At 41.2% G+C, this 24,496-nt stretch overlaps 1 protein-coding gene across 1 annotated transcript in view; it reads left to right on the top strand.

Annotated features, from left to right (window-relative positions):
• insig2 (insulin induced gene 2) overlaps positions 1–23,864 on the top strand; it is a 30,826-nt gene extending 6,962 nt beyond the window's left edge. Inside the window, exons 2-6 of the mRNA XM_060930138.1 lie at positions 8,508–8,823; positions 11,199–11,323; positions 15,676–15,842; positions 15,961–16,060; positions 17,666–23,864. Coding sequence (XP_060786121.1) covers positions 8,583–8,823; positions 11,199–11,323; positions 15,676–15,842; positions 15,961–16,060; positions 17,666–17,707 — 675 coding nt within the window. The 5' untranslated portion in view covers positions 8,508–8,582 and the 3' untranslated portion in view covers positions 17,708–23,864. The remainder of the gene's footprint in view (positions 1–8,507; positions 8,824–11,198; positions 11,324–15,675; positions 15,843–15,960; positions 16,061–17,665) is intronic.
• The last annotated feature ends 632 nt before the right edge of the window (positions 23,865–24,496 follow it).

Genomic DNA, 24,496 nt, shown 5'->3' with positions numbered 1-24,496 from the left:
CTGGTGACTCTAAATTGACCGTAGGTGTGAATGTGAGTGTGAATGGTTGTCTGTGTCTGTGTCAGCCCTGTGATGACCTGGCGACTTGTCCAGGGTGTACCCCGCCTTTCGCCCGTAGTCAGCTGGGATAGGCTCCAGCTTGCCTGCGACCCTGTAGAAGGATAAAGCGGCTAGAGATAATGAGATGAGATGGATCTGAAGATGCTCCACCGCCACAGTGTGTTGTCTGCCAAGAGGTGCTAGCTAACGATGCTATGAGATGTTTAAAATGTGTAAAACAAGATTTTTTTTTTAAAAAGCACGTTTTAAATGTGTAAAAAAAGATGTTTTCAAAAAGCACAGATGTTTAAAATGTGTAAGAGGAAAAAAGTGTACAACAACCTTTTTTTTTTTAAATACGAATGGAACATTAAGTATAGCAACAAGAAAAATTGTAAGGGGGGGTCGCTGTTGTTTATTTGCTCTCTGGGGGGGCTGACTCTCCCACACTTTGAAAACCCCTGTATTAAAGGATTTAAACACAGCTGTGATCACTGGACCAGATGGCTGGGTTTGAGAAGAGCTTCGATTTTTACATGAAGTCTTAAATGCTTTGAGAGTTGCTGATCGTTCACAAATAAATATTTAACCTAATACTTGGCACAGTTTATGGACTCAAATACTTGAACAAGCAGTTAAAAGGGCAAGATTACAAAGATTAAGAGTCACATATTTTCAAATTTTTACAAGTTTCCTTATTCTTCGATGTAAAGTGTATATAAAAGTAAAACTTGGCTTCCTTTTTATTTGTTTTATTTTTGATATTAAATGTATTTATTTTAAAAAATGTTTTTCGTTAATATACAATAATGATATGGTTTGTGTTCTCTATCTTTCCTGTGTTGATGGATGACTAGAGGAATTTGGCCTCTGTGTTGCTGAGTGTTTATTCCCCAGTTAATCACGAAGTCATGGATTACAGCTTGAAAGTTCCTACACACTCCATTCAACTCAAAAATACTGTACGGTTTAAATGGGAAACATGCTTCAGTTACATTGTGCTCACTCTCATTTCCAGAGGTGCCTAGAATAGTGGCATACAGTGGTGCTTAAAAGTTTGTGAACCTTTTAGAATTCTCTATATTTCTCCATAAATATGACTTAAACCTCATCAGATTTTCACACAAGTCCTAAAAGTAGATAAAGAGAACCCAGTTAAACAAATGAGATGAAAAATATTATACTTGGTCATTTATTTGAGAAAAATGATCCAATATTACATATCTGAGTGGCAAAAAGTATGTGAACCTTTGCTTTCAGTATCTGGTGTGACCCCCTTGTGCAGCAATAACTGCAACTAAATGTTTCCGGTAACTGTTGATCAGTCCTGCACACTAGCTTGGAGGAATTTTAGCCCATTCCTCTGTACAGAACAGCTTCAACTCTGGGATGTTGGTGAGTTTCCTCACATGAACTGCTCGCTTCAGGTCCTTCCACAACATTTCCATTGGATTAAGGGCAGGACTTTGACTTGGCCATTCCAAAACGTTAACTTTATTCTTCTTTCACTATTCTTTGATAGAACGACTTGTGTGCTTAGGGTCGTTGTCTTGCTGCATGACCCACCTTCTCTTGAGATTCAGTTCATGGACAGATGTCCTGATATTTCCCTTTAGAATTTGCTGGTATAATTTAGAATTCATTGCTCCATCAATGATGGTAAGCCATCCTGGCCCAGATGCAGCAAAACGGGCCCAAACTATGATGTTACCACCACCATGTTTCACATATGGAATGAGGTTCTTATGCTGGAATGCAGTGTTTTCCTTTCTCCAAACATAGCACTTCTCATTTAAACCAAAAAGTTCTATTTTGGTCTCATCTGTCCACAAAACTTTTTTCCAATAGCCTTCTGGCTTGTCCATGTGATCCTTAGCAAACTGCAGATCAGCAGCAATGTTCTTTTTGGAGAGCAGTGGCTTTCTCCTTGCAACCCTGCCATGCACACCATTGTTGTTCAGTGTTCACCTGTTGGTGGACTCATGAACATTTAACATTAGCCAATGTTAGAGAGGCCTTCAGTTGCTTAGAAGTGTAGGTGCATTTGGGTAATTGAGTGATCAATCTCATTAAATCAGTCTCATTAAATCTGAAGGTTAATAATTAAATTGAATCAGTCTAATTTGAATCGTTTAAATTGAATCAGTCTCATATCATTAAATCACTCATGGAATCAGTCTCATTAATTAATACCATTAATTTTGGTGCTTAATAATAAATTACCAAACAGCTAAATTATGGTATATTCCAAATTATGATCACTTATCATATTACATAAATTATATGCACCTTTTTGAATTCTTTGGGCGATTATGTGACTTCAGAAATATTGGAACACAAATGAAACACAGTTTCAATAATAAATGAATTTATTATAACAAAGATAAAAATGGATAATAGCAGATTGAAATATATACAAACATGATATAGTGTGTGTGTATGAGAGGCCTTGTGTGGGTGTGGCCCACACAAGAGAATTAGCTTTGTGTAGCTAAGACAAAAGAATTAGCTTTGTGTGGCTAGCTAAGGAGGGTGTGTCACCACGTGGGGTTTGAGGAGAACAAAAGAGTTAGCATGGATTGCTATCTAAGGTGTGTGTGAGAGAGAGAGAGGCCTTGGGTGTGGCCTACAAGTAGAGGTCTGCGCGGGTCGGATTTTTCAGTCCCGCTCCCGCCCGCGCCCGCATTGTGCAGTCCCCTCAGCCCGCAAAGAATTATGATTTTTCAGTCCCGCTCCCGCCCGCGCCCACAAAGAATTATGATTTTCAGTCCTGCCCGCGCCTGCCATATTTTGTCCCGCTCCCGCCCGCAAATCCCGCATGATGCAGACGTTCGCGTTATTTCTCAGGAAAGTTCTTGTCTTGACACAGCGTGATGGTGCCCCGCCCCCTACTTTGAGTGGATTTGAGCATAAATATCTACAGCTCACGTTCACATTTGTTATTATTTACCTTGTTTCTGAATTCAGCATGTAGTGTCTCTAATAATAATAATTAGTGCTGTCAAACGATTAAAATATTTAATCGCAAATTGCACATTTTTGTCACATGAGAAACCATTGTAATTCTCTGATCAGCATAAAAAAAGTGAATGGGCTTGCTTTGTACCATGAGTGAAGTGATTTACTGCTTGAGTTAGTCTACAACTCTAATCAGAGAGACAGGTTACACAGTGACGGTAGGCTTGACTCAATGCTATCCCAGAAATCCTTCCTGTAATATGCAAATTTGGCCACCTCTGATTGGACAGCCAAATTTGCATATTACAGGAAGGATTTCTGGGATAGCATTGAGTCAAGCCTACCGTCACTGTGTAACCTGTTTAAAACACGTTTTTAGTTAGCGGGACTGCAGCTTATCACCGCTCCCACCCGCGCCTGCATATGTGCACTCCCGCTCCCGCCCGCGCCTGCATATGTGCACTTCCGGTCCCGCCCACGCCCGCAATGAGCTTTCAAAATTTGTCCCGCGCCGCACTGCTTTGCGGCGGGTCCCGCGGGACTCCCGCGGGAGTGCAGGGCTCTACCTACAAGAGGGTTAGCTCTTGTAGCTAACTCCACGTGTGTTTGTGGGGGAGGAGTTGACCACGTGTTCGAGTAGGCCTAGATTAATCTCGTGTGGCTAAGCTAAGACAAAGGGGAGCTAGCTAAAGGTGTGTTTGTGAGTGGTAAGGCCTAACAGTCCTTTGGGGACAATACAGTTATCTCTGGATGCTAATAAGAAAGAAGAATTAGCCGTAGCAGCTAATCCACTAGCTTTATAACATTACCAAATTCACTGAAATCTTGATACAATCAAAATGTGTAATAAGGAAATCAAAAATGTTAGATCCCTTAGGGATCGACCGATATGTTTTTTTCAGGGCCAATACCGATTATTATAGAATTGGGATGCCGATAACCGATATGTGCAACCGATAAATGTAAACATTATAATCAGGGCTTTGAACCGGTTCAAGGAACGAAAACGAAAACCGGGAACTTTTTCTATTTCACATGGAACAGAAATGAAACCAGAAACTTTATTATTTTTTATGTTCCGGAACAGAAACGCTTATTAAAAATAATGGTAACCGGTTAATACCGGTTTTTATTTCGTTCCTCAAAGTTTCCGTAGCCTACAAATAAAAAAGCCATTCTTCTCCTGCGCAAGTTTCTATGACCCGCTGGGGTTCACTTCCTGTGTGACGTTCGCTGACTGAATGGAGAGAGCGGGAAGGTGGACTACTATCACGTCTCCATTACTGAGTGTCTGAGCAAAGAAGAGCCTGAACGTTGCAACCTCCCTATTGGCTGTTTGTAAAAATGTATCAGTTGTTGCCCTTCCCACGGGAATCATCGTGGGCTCGAGAGACGAGACCTGACGAGTTAGTTCGTTGGTAGCAGAACAAAATGTCTGGACACAAGTCGGGTTTTCAGAAAAGGAAAGAAAATAAACGAAGGGTTGAAAATACAAAAAAGGAGGCAGAAAATGCAAAACGAGTTTTAAGGTAGGACAAATGGTTACTTTTCTGAGGCAGCCCGCCGTGGCTGCAGGCTTTCAGTTGTCATTGAATGGTTACTTTTCTGAGGCAGCCCGCCGTGGCTGCCTGCAGGCTTATTTATTATAGCCCATTTAGTTAAAATAGTTGATATAAAGTGTTTATAGTTATGTGATGGTTGTCCTGATTTAGACTGGTGTTTTTTTTGGGGGGGGGGGTTGCACGATGTTGCACCCGGGTCCAGATTAGGGCAGAACCGGCCCTGGCTACATTTCAGGTGTAGTTTGTTTTATGTATGTATGTACTTGCATAGATGTGTACTTGGTCTTCCAATATGGCGCCTAACAAAATCTCGCGGCGCGGTGACGTCATGCGGTAGCCCTCTATAGGGCCTGACTAGCCTTTGGTAACACACTAAATGAATTATCTTTCATTTTTGGCACTTTTTCTGTTTGTGTAGATGGGAAGACATACTGAGAATCCAAATCGCCAACATTTGAAATAATAATTGTTTTGAATTATTTCTTGTCTTATTTAATGAAGGTTGTAATAGAATTAGCCTACATTTGGCTTAAGCTGGATGAGACAGAGGCATAACTTTATAGCCATTTGTTAAACAGCTGACAGGGAACGTAATTAACCGTTCCGGGAATGAAATTTTTTTGTTCTAACCGGTTCGGGAACGTCTATTTAATGGTGGAACCCAAAACCGGAAACGTTAAAATTCCGTTTCTGTTTGGAACGAACCAATAGGAAAAAAAAATTCTGGTTCAAAGCCCTGATTATAATTCACATGAAATTAAACATAGCACACACTGACACAGACCTTCATATCCATGAAATGTATGTTTAATTGTAAAATTGAACATGAAATTTTGTGCAGGGAGATGCCAGCAGCATTTGTACAATAAAGTCAAACATTAGTTAGAATAAAATGAGAAATAAAATAATAAAATAAATATTCACCAATAAAAAAATAAAATCACTCCCTACTATATTACAGCTCACCATTTTCAGTGGAAAATAAATGAAAATACACTCTGGATTCTGGATAGAGAAAGTGAGAACGGAGTGTTAAAAGCGCCGGTTAAAAGGAGCGGCTGCTCCTTTAAGAGTATATCGCTTTCCGAATCAGAAGTGCTAGCGAGGAGAATCACTTGCGCAAGAATTATAAATACTAGTGGAGTACATTACAGCGCAATGTGAAGTAGCATAAGAACATTTAAGTCAAGAGTTTAATTGATGTATTTCGTTCATTACCGTTTATCCAAGCAAGTGTGCATTCACGACACAATTAATTACTGAGCCCACAACAAGCGTCCTGACAAACTCCCTACAGTATTACATAGCTAGCCTGGGCCCGCCCATCCTAAGCGTGACGCAACACGAGGGCTCGCAGAGCTTTGAAGTCGTGTTAGCCAGACTATTACATAGCCTACTAGCACCATATCACACCTGGCTTGTTTAAATGTTCAAATAGCGCTTTATAAAGTTACCTAACATATACAAGTGCAATGCGCTTTTTGAGCACGAGTCACGTCATGAAGTTTACTCATCACCATAACAAATAGCCAGTAGGCTTGCGCTAGCCTACAGAACACAAACACTACGTTTTATTTCGTCTTCCCTTGACCATCTCTCTGTATGGCTGTCATTCTACTGTTCGAGTAGAACTACTGACACATTCACAACGTTTCCAGACGGGGATTTAAAAATGACTGCAGCCTACGTTATGCTGGGGACTGCTTACTATGGACAACATTACATGTAGTTTCAGCGAGACTAGTTGGTTGTAGGCTAATTCAAGTGCTTCCTTCCGTAAGCCAAGTTTGCCTGGCTACACAGATGCAAATGGACAATTTTAACGAGTAGTAGATGAAGAATGTAAACATATAATGATGTTGTGCTTTTGCAACTTGTGTGTTTGTGACTTTATTGCAGCAAAAGCAGCGTGTCCTTACCTTGAAGTGGGATCTGCTTCTGCCTGAGTGCCCATACGGCCGCCTTGAAACAGTTCACAGCGTTTAGCTACGCGTGTTGATTGGCTGTATCCCTTGTGCCGCTTCTGCCCGAGTGCCCGTACGGCCGCCTTGAAACAGTTCACAGCGTTTAGCTACACGTGTCGATTGGCTATATCTCTTGTGCCAAACAAATCAGATGTTGTGGTGGGCGGGACCGTGTTCTTGAACTCAGAGAGGCGAGTGCAGGAAAGGAGGTGCAGTGACAGTCGCGTTAGGAATGAAATAGCTGCAAAAAGGCATGTTATCGGCATATCGGTGGAAATTATGGCCGATACTGATAACCCTAAAATGCAGAATATCGGCCTGATATATCGGCCAGGCCGATTATCGGTTGACCCCTATAAGGGATAGAGAGAAGCATGCACAGCCTATCTATTAAACAATTGAGAGAACATAGAACAAAATAAATCAATTCAACACGCTGCGTGTTTAACAGTGTAACAAATAAACCTGGGTTTAAATTCACACCATTTCAATAAAAGCAAATTCCTAAGACTAGCTTTAATTATGCCCAAAAATGCCAAGTCTTACTTCCGTATCCCGCTTCTACGCGAGATTATGAGAAGATGTCCCGAGACTTTGGAGTTTCCGTTGTGAAGCACGTGAGTCGATTCCGTGAGTTGATTCCGTGGAGCAGAGAACTTCTTGATCCGACGTGTCGCTCGTGATGAAAAGAAAGTCTCTGATTAAATACTGTGCACAGCTTTTGAGTTCAAAAGGATTCAATCGCTTCTTAACTTTAAAATAACTGCCTGGTTGCAGTGTTGTACGTACTTATCAGGAACAAATGAAAAACCGGTTGTAAACTCCAGCCGAGTTTGAAATCGCACGATCTTAGAGTCTACCGTGGCCAAAGGTAAACAAAGAAAAGCGTGAAACTCTGATTCTTGCAAGAAAGAAAAGACGTCTTTTTGGGTTTGCTCGCAGAGCGAGCGATTCCTCCTTGTGCCCGTGTTGAATCACGGCGCCAAAAGAGAAAGAGCGGAAGCGTTGTTCCGTTATTTATGCTTTCATGGAGGATGTGATGTTGGTGATCCCGCCCCGGCGTGACACAGGTCATCGCGGAAGTGGGCTGATGGGAAATGTAGTTTCTTAAAGAGATGGGCTGTTGTAGTTCTTAGACGGACTGTGTACCTACAGAAGTTACCCTGGGGTCCTTTGTGACCTCGCCGACTATTACATGTCTTGCTCTTGGAGTGATCTTTGTTGGTCGACCACTCCTGGGGAGGGTAACAATGGTCTTGAATTTCCTCCATTTGTACACAATCTGTCTGACTGTGGATCGGTGGAGTCCAAACTCTTTAGGGATGGTTTTGTAACCTTTTCCAGCCTGATGAGCATCAACAACACTTTGTCCGAGGTCCTCAGAAATCCCCTTTGTTCGTGCCATGATACACTTCCACAAACATGTGTTGTGAAGATCAGACTTTGATAGATCCCTGTTCTTTAAATAAAACAGGGTGCCCACTCACACCTGATTGTCATCCCATTGATTGAAAACACCTGACTAATTTCACCTTCAAATTAACTGCTAATCTTAGAGGTTCACATACTTTTGCCACTCACAGATATGTAATATTGGATCACTTTCCTCAATAAATAAATGACCAAGTATAATATTTTTTGTCTCATTTGTTTATCTACTTTTAGGACTTGTGTGAAAATTATTTCTTGAGGGATTTGTTTTTCTCTGAATAAATTTATTTCAATTAAAGGTTGGATTTTTCTCTTTTTTTTTTGCCCCCCCCCCCCCCCCCGTGTGAGATGAAGCTACTTTGCCAAAACATGGATTTTTTTTGTGTTTGTTTGTTTGTTTGGGGGGTGAAAACAGCAAAGTCATTATACTGTTTTTTGTTTTTTTTTTTTAAACAGATGTCCTTCATATTTAATTGTTCAGTTGTAAATTGTTAATGAAAAAAAGGCCACTCAGTTTGTTGGTTACTACCTGCGCCTATGTTGTGTTTTGCAGTTGTGGTGTGAAAACAGCTGACAGTGGTTGTACAGGAGTGGTGGATCATCTGGGGTCTGCTCTGTGACTGCTGCGATGGCAGAGGTCACTAGTGGTAATGTAACGTCCCGACAGGGGCCCTACATAAGCATGATAACAAACCACACAATTAACCTGCTGATCCGGGGGACCATGCTGTTCGGCGTGGGTGTGTTCCTAGCGCTGGTGCTAAACCTGCTGCAGGTGCAACGTAATGTCACTCTCTTCCCTCCTGATGTCATCAGTAGCATCTTTTCTTCAGCGTGGTGGGTACCACCTTGCTGTGGAACAGCATCAGGTAACACACACACTCAGGAAGTGATGGTTTACTTTGGCCTGTGTGTGAAGTTGTCAGTTACTTTGTAAATACAATGGAATGATGCCTGCCGATGCATTTATTTTTCGGAGATTAAAAGTGTAAATTCAGGGTCCCCTCCTGTCATTATGTGAAACCTTTTAAAAACACCACGCTGGAAAGGAATCAGATGTTAAAAGGAACCTGTATATACTGAACAATAATCAGTCTTGGTTTATTTCTATTAGTTCATAATGGAAAATCAGAAATATAGTATATTGTGGTGTTTGAACTTTGTGGCTTTATAAATATCCCTCTCTCGCTTTGTGTGTCCCCTCTCTCTCTCTTGCTCTGTCTCTCTCTCTTGCTCTGTCTCGCTCTCGCTTTGTGTGTCCTCTCTCTCACTTTGTGTGTCCTCTCCATTGCTTTTTGTGTTCTCTCTGTCTCACGTTGTGTCCTCTCTGTCTTGCTTTGTGTCCCCGCACACACTCTCTCTCTCTCTCTCTCTCTCTCTCTCTCTTGCTTTTTGTGTTCTCTGTCTCACGTTGTGTTCTCTCCGTCTCACGTTGTTCTCTCTCTCACTTTGTGTCCGCACTCTCTCTCCCTCTCTATTGCTTTTTGTGTTCTCTCTTTCTCCCTCTGTGTTCTCTCTGTCTCGCTTTGTTTCCGCACTCTCTCTCTCGCTTTGTGTCCTCTCTTTCTCCCTCTCTTTTTGTGTGTCCTCTCTCTCCCTCTCTCTGTCTCTCGCTGTGTGTCCTCTCTCTCTTGCTCTCTCTCGCTTTGTGTCCTCTCTCTTGGTCTCTCACTCCCTCTCTTGCTTTGTGTCCTCTCTCTCTCTCTCTCTCTCTCTCTCTCTCTCTCTCTCTCTCTATTGCTTTTTGTGTTCTCTCTGTCTCGCTTTGTGTCCGCACTCTCATATGTTGTGTCCTCTCTGTCTTGCTTTGTGTCCCCGCACACACTCACTCTCTATTGCTTTTTGTGTTCTCTGTCTCACGTTGTGTTCTCTCTCTCTCACTGTGTCCGCACTCTCTCTCTCCCTCTCTATTGCTTTTTGTGTTCTCTGTCTCACGTTGTGTCCTCTCTGTCTCACTTTGTGTCCGCACTCTCTCTCTCCCTCTCTATTGCTTTTTGTGTTCTCTCTTTCTCCCTCTGTGTTCTCTCTGTCTCGCTTTGTGTCTGCACTCTCTTGCTTTGTGTCCTCTCTTTCTCCCTCTCTCTTTTTGTGTGTCCTCTCTCTTGGTCTCTCACTCTCTCTCTTGCTTTGTGTCCTCTCTCTCTCTCTCTCTCTCTCTCTCTCTCTCTATTGCTTTTTGTGTTTTCTCTTTCTCCCTCTGTTCTCTCTCTCACTTTGTGTCCGCACTCTCTCTCTCTCCCTCTATTGCTTTTTGTGTTCTCTCTTTCTCCCTCTGTGTTCTCTCTGTCTCGCTTTGTGTCCGCACTCTCTCTCTCGCTTTGTGTCCTCTCTTTCTCCCTCTCTTTTTGTGTGTCCTCTCTCTCCCTCTCTCTGTCTCTCGCTGTGTGTCCTTTCTCTCTTGCTCTCTCTCGCTTTGTGTCTTCTCTCTTGGTCTCTCACTCTCTCTCTTGCTTTGTGTCATCTCTCTCTCTCTCTCTCTCTCTCTCTCTCTCTCTCTCTCGCTTTGTGTCCTCTCTCTCTCTCTCCCTCTCTATTGGTTTTTGTGTTCTCTCTTTCTCCCTCTGTGTTCTCTCTGTCTCGCTTTGTGTCCGCACTCTCTCTCATATGTTGTGTCCTCTCTGTCTTGCTTTGTGTCCCCGCACACACTCTCTCTCTGTTGCTTTTTGTGTTCTCTGTCTCACGTTGTGTTCTCTCTGTCTCACGTTGTGTCCTCTCTCTCACTGTGTCCGCACTCTCTCTCTCCCTCTCTATTGCTTTTTGTGTTCTCTCTTTCTCCCTCTGTGTTCTCTCTGTCTCGCTTTGTGTCCTCTCTTTCTCCCTCTCTCTTTTTGTGTCCCCTCTCTCTCCCTCTCTCTGTCTCTCGCTTGGTCTCTCACTCTCTCTCTTGCTTTGTGTCCTCTCTCTCCTCTCTCTCTCTGTGTCCTCTCCCTCTCTCTTTGTGTGTCCTCTCTGTCTCTTGCTCTCTCTCTCGCTGTGTGTCCTCTCTCTCCCTCTCTCTCGCTTTGTGTCCTCTCTCTCTCTCTGTGTGTCCTCTCCCTCTCTCTTTGCGTGTCCTCTCTGTCTCTTGCTCTCTCTCTCGCTGTGTCCTCTCTCTCTCTCTCTCGCTTTGTGTCCTCTCTCTCTTGCTCTCTCTCTCTCTTGCTTTGTGTCCTCTCTGTCTCTTGCTCTCTCTCGCATTGTGTGTCCTCTCTTGCACTCTCTCTCTCTCTCTCTCTCTCTCTCTCTCTCTCTCTCTCTCTCTCAGCTCTGATAGGGCTGCTGTATCCATGTATAGACAGGCGTTTTGGGGAGCCCCATAAGCTGAAGCGCGAGTGGTCCAGTGTGATGCGCTGTGTGGCTGTCTTTGTTGGCATTAATCACGCCAGCGCTGTATCCTTCTCTCACCACAGTGGATGCACTGCCTACATACTGCTTGTTCTTTGCATTCAAAACTCAGTAATGAAGTAGGTTTGCGTTTCTCAAGGTAAAAGCAGTGTAAATGTCCCCTGAATATGACAGTAGTGACCATGAAGGTCCAACAATGCAAATTAAATTGGCTTTAAAAGGACACTGCAAAGTATGTTCTCTTGAGAATACCTGTCTAACTCCAGTGAGGAGCATCTGTACTCTAAAGCAGCGTTTCTCAACCTTTTTTCAGTCACAGCACCCTTCAGAAGTATGCAAATTCTCAAGGCACCTCCATATAAAATATACGCAGTCACACTGACCATACGCTGACCCCGGCAGTGATGATGTGACATGGGAAAGGGGGCCGTGAGACAAGTTTTATTGATGCATGAGGCGGCGATGATCTGCATTAGTGTAACTATCGTTTTTTGGAATTTTAATTCATTTTATTTATTTCAATGTTAGGATATATAATTTTTTGATGGCACCCCTAATGAAGCCAGACGGCACCCCGGTTGGGAAAGGCTGCTCTAAAGGGTACAGCTTAGTGTCTGTTTTTTTGTGACTGATTTGCATCAGTCAGAACACCAAATAATTTTAATGTACAGGTTATAGTTCCAGTACTGTCTAGCAGAGGCTTATCATGGGGAACTTGAGTAAATGCAGAACTGAGGAACAACTGGCATAATTACTTTGAGTTAAAGTGTGGCATCTGTGATATTTTTGAAATACAATGTTTATTCTGGGTGGCATGATGGTGTAGCGGTTAGCACTGTCGCCTCACCGTAAGAAGGTTCTAGGTTCGAGCCCCGTGGCCGGCGAGGGCCTTTCTGTGCGGAGTTTGCATGTTCTCCCCGTGTCCGCATGGGTTTCCTCCGGGTGCTCCGGTTTCCCCCACAGTCCAAAGACATGCAGGTTAGGTTAACTGGTGACTCTAAATTGACCGTAGGTGTGAATGTGAGTGTGAATGGTTGTCTGTGTCTATGTGTCAGCCCTGTGATGACCTGGCGACTTGTCCAGGGTGTACCCTCGCCCGTAGTCAGCTGGGATAGGCTCCAGCTTGCCTGCGACCCTGTAGAACAGGATAAAGCGGCTACAGATGAATGGATGGAATATTTATTCTGGGAAATGCAACCCCGATTCCCAAAAAGTTGGGACAAAGTACAAATTGTAAATAAAAACGGAATGCAATGATGTGGAAGTTTCAAAATTCCATATTTTATTCAGAATAGAACATAGATGACATATCAAATGTTTAAACTGAGAAAATGTATCATTTAAAGAGAACAATTAGGTGATTTTAAATTTCATGACAACAACACATCTCAAAGTTGGGACAAGGCCATGTTTACCACTGTGAGACATCCCCTTTTCTCTTTACAACAGTCTGTAAACGTCTGGGGACTGAGGAGACAAGTTGCTCAAGTTTGGGGATAGGAATGTTAACCCATTCTTGCCTAATGTAGGATTCTAGTTGCTCAACTGTCTTAGGTCTTTTTTGTCGTATCTTCCGTTTTATGATGCGCCAAATGTTTTCTATGGGTGAAAGATCTGGACTGCAGGCTGGCCAGTTCAGTGCCCGGACCCTTCTTCTACGCAGCCATGATGCTGTAATTGATGCAGTATGTGGTTTGGCATTGTCATGTTGGAAAATGCAAGGTCTTCCCTGAAAGAGACGTCGTCTGGATGGGAGCATATGTTGCTCTAGAACCTGGATATACCTTTCAGCATTGATGGTGTCTTTCCAGATGTGTAAGCTGCTCATGCCACACACACTAATGCAACCCCATACCATCAGAGATGCAGGCTTCTGAACTGAGCGCTGATAACAACTTGGGTCGTCCTTCTCCTCTTTAGTCCGAATGACACGGCGTCCCTGATTTCCATAAAGAACTTCAAATTTTGATTCGTCTGACCACAGAACAGTTTTCCACTTTGCCACAGTCCATTTTAAATGAGCCTTGGCCCAGAGAAGACGTCTGCACTTCTGGATCATGTTTAGATACGGCTTCTTCTTTGAACTATAGAGGTTTAGCTGGCAACGGCGGATGGCACGGTGAATTGCATTCACAGATAATGTTCTCTGGAAATATTCCTGAGCCCATTTTGTGATTTCCAATACAGAAGCATGCCTGTATGCGATGCAGTGCCGTCTAAGGGCCCGAAGATCACGGGCACCCAGTATGGTTTTCCGGCCTTGACCCTTATGCACAGAGATTCTTCCAGATTCTCTGAATCTTTTGATGATGATATGCACTGTAGATGATGATATGTTCAAACTCTTTGCAATTTTACACTGTCGAACTCCTTTCTGATATTGCTCCACTATTTGTCGGCGCAGAATTAGGGGGATTGGTGATCCTCTTCCCATCTTTACTTCTGAGAGCCGCTGCCACTCCAAGATGCTCTTTTTATACCCAGTCATGTTAATGACCTATTGCCAATTGACCTAATGAGTTGCAATTTGGTCCTCCAGCTGTTCCTTTTTTGTACCTTTAACTTTTCCAGCCTCTTATTGCCCCTGTCCCAACTTTTTTGAGATGTGTTGCTGTCATGAAATTTCAAATGAGCCAATATTTGGCATGAAATTTCAAAATGTCTCACTTTCGACATTTGATATGTTGTCTATGTTCTATTGTGAATACAATATCAGTTTTTGAGATTTGTAAATTATTGCATTCCGTTTTTATTTACAATTTGTACTTTGTCCCAACTTTTTTGGAATCGGGGTTGTACAATAAGCACAACAAGATGGATGAAAATTAGGGCTATCAATCGATTAAAATATTTAATCATAATTAATTGCATTATTATCCATAATTAACTCACAATCACAAATTAATTACATTAGGTTCTAAATGTACCTTCAAGGGATATCTTTCAAGTTTTTGAGCAGTGGGAGTTGACAAATACATTTGCATAAAGCAAGTATATGTGGTCAGGAAGGATAAGGCTAGACACATCAAAAATGATATTTTTGTGGGTATTTTGTTCCCTCACTGCGTTTTAAAAAATAATAATAATAATAAAGCAGCATTAACTTTATAATTTTGAGGGTTTCGCACAATTCAGTGTGATCAAAACAAGATAGTATTTTTCTCTAGTTCTGGACTTAACTTCCAGCCTCAAACTATGCAATAAAATAAACGATACAAACTCAGTGATGTGGACTTTGGACAACAGTAGTGGCTATGTTTAAATAAGGAAAATAAAAATACAAAACCCAAATTAATGTTTGTTAAGCCACACAGCTCATAAAGATGTTTTCCAGTAAAATGCAATAACTCGCTGGTAAATATACAGTACACTCATGAGCAAAAACTGCATTTATGAACACGTTTACATCACTCACACATTTCTCAGAATGAAACAAAACACTCTCACTTTCACTCCAGTGTGCAGCCTGAGTGCTTAGACACATACCAGGACCTTAACGTGTCATCTTTTCTCCACTCTGGACCATCAAAAAAAAAACACTCAGGATACAACAATACAAGTTGATTCTGTACATAAGTACACTTTATCACGACTTGTGCCAACCAGCTACTTGCTATGTCGCTCGCTCGCATTATGTCACATCCTGATTTCCCAAACTGTGGGGTCGGGGCACAGAATGTGTATGCGTTAATCACGTGTCAAAAAAAATCGTGGCGTTTAAAAGGAATTTGCGTTATTGCGTTAACGTCGACAGCCCTAACAAAAATGTATTTTCAAAGCATCAACAAGCACAATAACCTAAATTCTGATTACATCTTTGCACTAGGGATTGCTATTCTGTACATAAGTACACTTTATCACGGCTTGCGCCAACCAGCTACTCGCTATGTCGTTCGCTCGCGCTATGTCACGTCCTGATTAGGGCGGCACGGTGGCGTAGTGGTTAGCACGGTCGCCTCACAGCAAGAAGGTTCCGGGTTCGAACCCAGCGGCCAGCGAGGGCCTTTCTGTGCGGAGTTTGCATGTTCTCCCTGTGTCTGCGTGGGTTTCCTCTGGGTGCTCCGGTTTCCCCCACAGTCCAAAGACATGCAGTTAGGTTGACGTGGGGCGGCCTTGGGCTGAGGTGCCCTTGAGCAAGGTACCTGACCCCTGACTGCTCCCCGGGCGCTGTGTGGCTGCCCACTGCTGTGTGTGTGTGTGTGTGTGTGTGTGTGTGTGTGTTCACTGCTTCAGATGGGTTAAATGCAGAGGATGAATTTCACTGTGTTTGAAGTGTGCATGTGACAAAGGTTTCTTCTTTCTATCTGATTGACTCATGAGGTTCACCCAGTGCTCGTACAGGTATATAAGAAACCAGAGTATGTCTGGTGTGTGTTCTTTAATTTCCTGGCTGTCAGAAAGTGGACTTTGCAAATAATGTGCAGCTGTCTCTGACCTTGGCTGCACTCTCAGTGGGGCTGTGGTGGACGTTTGACAGGTCACGCAGCGGCTTCGGCCTGGGAGTCGCCATTGCAGTTCTCGCAACCCTCGCGACACAGCTACTGGTGTATAATGGAGTGTTTCAGTGAGTTTCTGTCTCTTTCAGATTTAACAATTATATTTAAAAAGTTAATTGTCGGTAAAGAAAGTGACCTCTTTTGGAAGGTGCATACCTGTACTCTTTTCTGTGTGTGTATATGCAGGTATACATCTCCTGACTTTCTATACGTAAGATCTTGGCTGCCCTGCATCTTCTTTGCTGGTGTGATAACCATGGGAAATATAGGACGACAACTTGCTCTTGTAAGTACACACATGGTTACCTGCTCTATACCAGGTATGTGAAAATCAGGTCATACAATCAGTGATCACTCAGTTCACTGCTGCTGATTGGGCTTGGATCACACGCGCTACGATGAATGAACTTCAGTCTAGTTTCGAAGCTGTAATTTAGGACTACCCAGAGTATGCCTGTATTGATGACATCGTCCACAAAATCTTCCATCATTTCATCTTTCATTTTCTTTGTAAATGGATGGAGAAGTGTGTGAACGAAGTTGCTAAAACTTTGGTTCATCAAAGTCACTGACCCATTATGTGAAGATAAGTTTTAATAATGTCAAATCTCATTTTATTTGTCAGTTAATAAAATTATCTTTGAGTAATTTGGAGCATCATCTCACAGTTTTTGAGATTCATACAAATTAGACGTCTGGGTGGAAGTTGCAGAAATCTGGAGTTTACCATTGAAGCAGCTCAGTTAATCATGATTTTATATTCTATCCACATTCACTGGATATGAGCAATCACGTGCTCTGATTGGGTATTCTACTACTTGGATATCAGCTCATACGTACAGTATACCGTGAGTAGAGAAAAACAAAATGGCGGCGCATGTTGCTGAACCAACCGAGGACGAAATAAAAACTCGACTTGAAAACAAACCCCCCCCCCCCCCCCAAAAAAAAATACAAAAAAGCAACAAAACATGGAATAAAAGTATTTGATGGTAAGAACATCTCTTATTTTTCATTAATTATTGCATTTTTCACAAATTGTTAGTCATTTCGCCGGTTTGTTTATATTCTAAGCGGAAATGATTGTCAGACATTTTGTATAAAGTTTTTATTTATCATATTTGCAAAAAATAAAAATAATGCTCCGTTTCTTAAAATCCAGTGAATGTGGATAGAATAAAAGTTATTCCACTTAATCTCATCGTACATGACTTATCACTGCATCAGCTCATGTATGATTTGATTTCATGGAATAAACTGTTAAATATTGCACATCATACATTTTTTAAAATGTTTTTGTGGTCGTTTGATGTTTACTATTGATTTACGGTCAAATTTATAAGAATGATGAGACAATGATTGAAGATTTTGACAGATCATCTATCGAAAGGTGAAAAATTTGTTAATCCAAGTAGTTTTGAAGTTATGGCCTTTTTAATTTTTTTTCCACACTTTTTAACTAATTATTTAGTGATTTAATCAATTAGTTGGCATAATTTTCATTGACTTTAAATTACTTGCTACCTCCTTTTTATTTTATTGAGCTATGTCGGAAGATTTAGAAGGATATCCTTCTAGGAAAATGGTCATGCTCTCTCTGATCATTTTCCTTTGTTTTAAATGTAGAGCAGTTGACCAAAATGACCTGATTTTTCAATATTCAAAGTGGCCAAATGTTTTTATATTTGTCACAGAAGAAAAATCTAAACAGAATTTAAGTTTATTTCAAGCCCTTTTACCATTTTATGATGCACATCAGGTTTTTTTTTGTCACATGCCTATCTTTACTTGTGTTTTTAATAAAGTTCTCATAATGCTTATCGTCAGTTTATTACAAAACTGATTTTAGTCTGAAATTGCACTAATAATAATACTGAGGTCTTCTTTCCAGTATGAGGGTAAAGTTGTTCAAGAAAAGATTCATCAGGACTAAAACGGCATATACCCTGGATGCAAAAATGAAGTGAACCCACGTGAACTCTTGCAGTTAAAGAGGCGTTGTCGTACAGCAGATACAGGACAAGCGCTATCTGTGTTTATGGAGGAGGACAATTTGGAGATTGGTGCATGCTCACTGGCTGCCAGTACAGCCTCTGTGGAGCTTAACAAAGCTGAAATTGGGCTTGATTGACTCAAACATCTCTGTGAAGTGTTTTCTTTACTTTGAATATGCATCTCTGTTGGATAAGATGTGCCAAAGTGACCCAGATGCAGCTGCTCCTTCTGGAATATTAACTTATAAGCCATGCTTCAGGTCAATATCCCCTTTTTTTTTTTTAATTCTCTCTCTCTCTCACTCATTCTTTCAGAGGGTGCTGCCAGATAGTGTTTTTCTGGGCATACTGTAATCAGAATTAAATGTAGAGCATGTATTGTATACAGAGGTCCAAACTACGGTAATAGAATCCTCAGCTTACACACATCCAGAACTGTGAAAAAGTCTTAGGGAAATGGAAAGAAATGCTGTAAAGCAAAAATACCTTCTTAACTATAATGAAAATATTTCAAGATTAGATTAATATACTAAAGTCAATAATTAAATAATAATTGGCTGGCTTTTTTGCATGATATATCAGATATATTCCATTCAGCTAGCATGATATTGAATGGGTGGCACGGTGGTGTAATGGTTAGCACAGTCGCCTCACAGTAAGAAGGTTCTGGGTTCGAGCCCAGCGGCTGGCGGGGGCCTTTCTGTGTGGAGTTTGCATGTTGTCTGCATGGGTTTCCTCCGGGTGCTCTGGTTTCCCCCACAGTCTAAAGACATGCAGTTAGGTTAATATGGGACGGTCTTGGGCTGAGGTGCCCTTGAGCGAGGCACCTAACTCCCAACTGCCCCCTGGGTGCTGTTAGCATGGCTGCCCACTGCTCTGGGTATGTATGTGTGTGTGTGTTCACTGCTTCAGATGGGTTAAATGCAGAGAGGAATTTCACAAGCGTGTGATTTGAATAAAGTTGTTGAGTTGAAGACAAGTTCAGTATCATGCTAGCTGAAAGGAATATATCTGATATACCATGAAAAATGCCTTTATTATTTATTATTATTATACATACACATTCGATGGAACAATGTAATTGTTTACAAATTGTCATAGTCGCTCGCTAGCACAGAAGTTTTACGTGTAATACATATCTTATGGCATTTTTAATTCACTACGACCGTTTACTGCAGGCACCGCCGGCGGAACAAAGAAATGCTTCTGTGCATGCACAGTAGAAAACTCACCGAGTATTCGCATCAGCTCCGACGTGTGATGTCATGTCTTGACAACCATGCAATATCGTGAACCATATTCAACACTCATTCTCCACTGGGTAGAGTGGTGTAATACATGTAGGATAAGCAATATGCTAACAATATTGCATGCGATCAAACCAAATGAATGAAACCCACTAGAAGGGAATAGAATACATGTTTTTATTCCATGGAAAAAGTGTCCTGGATGTATAATAACTGGTGATATTACCCTTTGCTTAAAACCAATAGTATTTGTGCAGGTTTATAAGGAAGTTAGCTGATCAGTTTTATATCTTGGAGAATCTGACACAGTTCTTCTGGAGACTTTGATTGTCTCACACACTTCTTCTTCTTCTTGCATGCAAAACCCTGCAGTCTTTATTATGGATTTTTTTTTTCCATCTGAAAGTGGTATTGCTTTTTTGACTGACTTGCAAATGTTTTTCTGTAATGCTTACTTTTTCATTGGAAAAGTCATGTTTGAAAATATAAGATATTTTGTATTTAATAGGATGCCTCAGACTTTCACAGTACTGCATGTTGTAAGATAAACTAAGGTGCATTGGTAACTACAATGGAATCCAAAGTTAATGTCAATACACAGGACCCGTCAAAAGTTTGAACACCCCATACTCCTTCATAGGTTTTTCACTGTTTTCGACATTGTAGAACAAAACTGAAGACATCAAAACTATGAAAAACATGGCATTATGTGGTAAACAAAGTGTTTTTAAAAAAAATCATATTTTAGATTCTTCAAAGTAGCCAGTGTTCACGTTGATGACGCTTTGCACTACTGGCATAATCTTAACCAGTTTCATGAGGCAGTCACCTAGAATGCTTTTCAATTAACAAGAGTGCCTCGTCAAAAGTTAATTAGTGCAATTTCTTTCTGCCTTAATGTGTTTGAGATCAAACAGTAAATAATAACAATACAGTAAATAGCCCTAATCAACAAGTGTAGTAATCCTTATTATGTCAAAAACCGCTCAGCTAAGTAAAGAGAAACAACATCCATGATTACTTTAAGCCATGAGGCCACACCAGTTTAATTAGTTGGTTCTCGGAATTTTTTTTCAGGAAAAATATGAAGCGAGCGCGCGAAATAAAAATAAAATTTTAAAAAATGCTCTGATGGTAAAATTAGTGGTGGAAATAGAGGGCTTTCATAATAGAGAAACAAAACAAAGACAATACATTATTGTTACACATTTCATATGGCTCTTTTAATAGCTTATCTTATTTCCACCCATACCATATGCATTAAGGGCTAGCTCTGGCTGCACGTCTTTTATCAGGCAAACCAGTAAACAGATAGGCTAAATAAATGATTGAATTACAGTCAATTGAACATCTACAATGCACATAAAAAAAAGATTTGACCAGGAGTAGGCTACTTCTGATGGCTAAATACTTCGAATGATTTTTTTTGTTTGCCCCTCACATCAATCAATGAAATGTACACTACCGTTCAAAAGTTTGGGGTCACCCAGACAATTTTGTGTTTTCCATGAAAAGTCACGCACTTATTTACCACCATAAGTTGTAAAATGAATAGAAAATATAGTCAAGACGTTTTTCTGGCCATTTTGAGCATTTAATCGACCCCACAAATGTGATGCTCCAGAAACTCAATCTGCTCAAAGGAAGGTCAGTTTTATAGCTTCTCTAAAGAGCGAAACTGTTTTCAGCTGTGCTAACATGATTGTACAAGGGTTTTCTAATCATCCATTAGCCTTCTGAGGCAATGAGCAAACACATTGTACCATTAGAACACTGGAGTGAGAGTTGCTGGAAATGGGCCTCTATACACCTATGGAGATATTGCACCAAAAACCAGACATTTGCAGCTAGAATAGGCATTTACCACATTAGCAATGTATAGAGTGGATTTCTGATTAGTTTAAAGTGATCTTCATTGAGAAGAACAGTGCTTTTCTTTCAAAAATAAGGACATTTCAAAGTGACCCCAAACTTTTGAACGGTAGTGTATAAATCAAACCCACCTCCACAGAGTTGTAGTCCAAGTTGGCACATCGCAGGGTAACAAGCTCACAGCATCTTGAGTACAACTGTGCAAAGTTTTGCCCCTCTTGAATTTTGACACACCTGTCAAAGATTTTACGCTTCTGTTCGCTGAATATCCTAACAATCACAAACAGGCTTTGCAGGATTCCCCTCCACAGCCATGTTTCTTCCACAAGTCTTTATCTAAAGTGAAAGGGGCGATTTGATTGGTTTTCGACGTCACGTGACCTCAACCTGCAGTCAATTTCGATTTTACTTTTTTTTTTTTGCATTTTCTTCAAGCGGCGATTCCGAGAACCAACTAATCGGAATTGGTGTGGCCTGAAGTGTCTCCTTAATTAATTAATTTTTAAAAAATGAAGAAAAACCTTTTGAATTAGGCATGTCCAAACTTTGACTGGTACTGTATCTTAAAAGCTAGCAGTGATGACCAGACTAGGAATTAATTCATGTGCTGTGTATGTAATCTGTGCAACTGCAGTATGGTTTACTGTGTGTTTACTGATTACCATGATTACTGCTCTGCCACTTCTCTACACTCACTCGCATGTGCGAGAAAGTAGGAGCATAATCAGTGTTCCACCAGGCATGTATTATCCTACACATTGCTGTCATTTAATGATTAAGCTTTACCTCAGCGTTCCCTTGATCCTGCATTGTGTCCTGTTTAATCTGTGTCTCTCACACACACAGCCTTCATCCATCTTCCTGTTTTTCACATAGTCCTATAGACCTCAGCATTGGTAAGGAAAATAATAATGAATAGTGGTTTTGGACTGTGTTAGTTTTCAGTTAAAATATGGAATTACCCCAGTTTTTGCCTCAGCCTTAATATTTTTCTACTCAAGGCTTTTAAAGGGAACATCGAATCCTCTGCTGTGAAACAGGTTCACTCTCATTATTTACCTTTACAGCTGAACCGAAAGTAAAGTGGTGTTTGGATTACACTGTATTTCAGCAGCATTGTACAAAATGGAGTTGAACATTGGAGCAGAATAATCGGGAAAATTCCTTTTGTTGCGAGTGTTTTGTTTTATTCAGTATGTATGGGACACTTCGTCCAATAGTTGCGAAATTTCATCCAAAGCCTTTTTCATACGCACCATCAATTATTTTGTGTGTGTGACAAGCTCGAGATATAAACAAACCATAGTTCATTTAAGGGAGTGCATTAAGCAGGTTTATGACTGCATCTCTTGCACTTTATTTATATACCTAATAACCTATATTTACCTCCCACTGTCCGAGAGCGGTAGGAGATGGATGCAAGTGCAGAAGTAATGTTTATTAACAATTGTGAAAACACAGGCAAACAATCCAAAACGGCAGGCGATCTCATAAACGTGAAACTAGCAAAAGGTCGGGTGAGGCACAAACCGGCTAAATCGGGCAAAAACAGAAACTAAGAACAGGAAACAGGATCGGAAACCCAGGGAATCTACACGGGAGAATAAGACGTGGTGTAATACTTCGCACTGTGTGCATTTTCTCAGTCTTTATACAGGCACGCTGATGCCTCTTGAGCATATACAGGTGACTTCATTTAGCAGCACGTGTGTGAGAGTCTGCTCGGGTGCACTCCGGACTGCGCGCGCGCCGAGCAGACTCTCGCACGCGCGCTGTTAATGAGGCTCACCTGGACATGATCAAGAGGCATCAGCGTGCCTGTATAAAGACTGAGAAAATGCATGTTTTCTCATATCTGGATATCATATCTCATATCTCACACTTGCCAAGGATATCTGGCAAGTGTGAGTATAGATTATCTAATGTAATTTGGTCTAATAAATACGATCTCTCCCCACAAGCGGTCCCAGCCGAACGCCCCCAAAGTTGACACTCGATGATTCCTGTCAATTCCGGTTTCATTTTCATTTTACGAAAACGTTTGTTTTACTTCGGTCAGATTCCATTGAGAATTCATCCATCCATTATCTCTAGCCACTTATCCTGTCCTACAGGGTCGCAGGCAAGCTGGAGCCTATCCCAGCTGACTATGGGCAAAAGGCGAGGTACACCCTGGACAAGTCGCCAGGTCATCACAGGGCTGACACATAGACACAGACAACCATTCACACCTACGGTCAATTTAGAGTCACCAGTTAACTTAACCTGCATGTCTTTGGACTGTGGGGGAAACCGGAGCACCCGGAGGAAACCCACGCGGACACGGGGAGAACATGCAAACTCTGCACAGAAAGGCCCTCGTCGGCCGCTGGGCTCGAACCCAGAACCTTCTTGCTGTGAGGCGACAGTGCTAACCACTACACCACCGTGCCACCCCCTATTGAGAATTCCTCCTTTTTTTTTTTTCGAACAAACAAATACCTGAAATATCAATTATTTTATAGTGCATATGAAAAAGGCTTTGGACAAAATGGTCGTTGGACGAAATGACCTGTATCCGTATGCATTTGTGAAAGCTATATGCTGTCACATTACCTGTTTTAAGATGGAGCGTGAGCTGTGCTCAGTAATTATATTGAAGTCATTATACTTTTTTAAATACTATTTAACTTTTACAGGGAAGACTACAGTTTTTACTAACCATTAAATGACTGTTAATGGTGACTGTTCAGGACTAAGCTTAGTACACAGAGACGTGGACCAACGTGCTATGAAACGTACAGCAGAGAAAGCTGTATTGCTCCAGTTTATGGGAAAACTTTAGCATTCACTTGTGCCAGAAAATGAGCAAATGTGAAACCTGCATTAAAAAAAAAAGTGTGTATTGTCAGATTGTTTGGCATCCCTTCAATGTTTCATTGTAAGACATTTGACTGTATAAGATTTCATTGTTAAATAAAATATATTTAAAACTGCATTCTGTTTGAGCTCTTTAATCAAACTGACAAATCGGGGAGCAAATCTACTACTGGATTTTCATACGTTCCTTTAGTAAATCCTCTTCTTACAGCTTATAGCATGTAGTGGTTTGTGTGCATATGTCTTTGTGCTGAAGGAAACGATGCGCAAGTGCATTTTATTAACCAAATCACTTAATCTCTACCCTTTTCAGAAGTGGGTTAATTCCTCTGAATGTACAGTTGTCTGCTAATAATGCTAAATGCGAAGCTGTGTAATTGATTTTTTTTTTTCCAGCGTGTGTGTGTGTAATGTAGTTAACCTTCTGTCTGTGTGTGGTCTGCATACTTACACAGCATCTGCACAAATGCAGGGCAGTGAGTCGTTACGGAGAATTATCTGAGCTGATTTATGGAGCTGACTGGGCGCGAACATACTCATATACTTACATGCATTCTGCCTTATTCAGAAATACGATCCACACACTGAGGCACCCTGCACAAAAACAGATAAGATGAGGTCACCAGACTTTAGTTTGTCCAAACTTTTAAATGAATGACAGATTAATGTGTAATCATATCAAGGATAACCAACTGTTCGGTCTTAGAGAAGCTTGCTCATTTGTAATAATGTAATGTGGTTGTATTATTT

Source organism: Neoarius graeffei, chromosome 9 (assembly GCF_027579695.1).
Source record: "Neoarius graeffei isolate fNeoGra1 chromosome 9, fNeoGra1.pri, whole genome shotgun sequence".
NCBI lineage: Eukaryota > Metazoa > Chordata > Actinopteri > Siluriformes > Ariidae > Neoarius > Neoarius graeffei.
The sequence above is the reverse complement of the archived record's forward strand: the minus strand, read 5'-3'. Positions and strand labels throughout refer to the sequence as shown.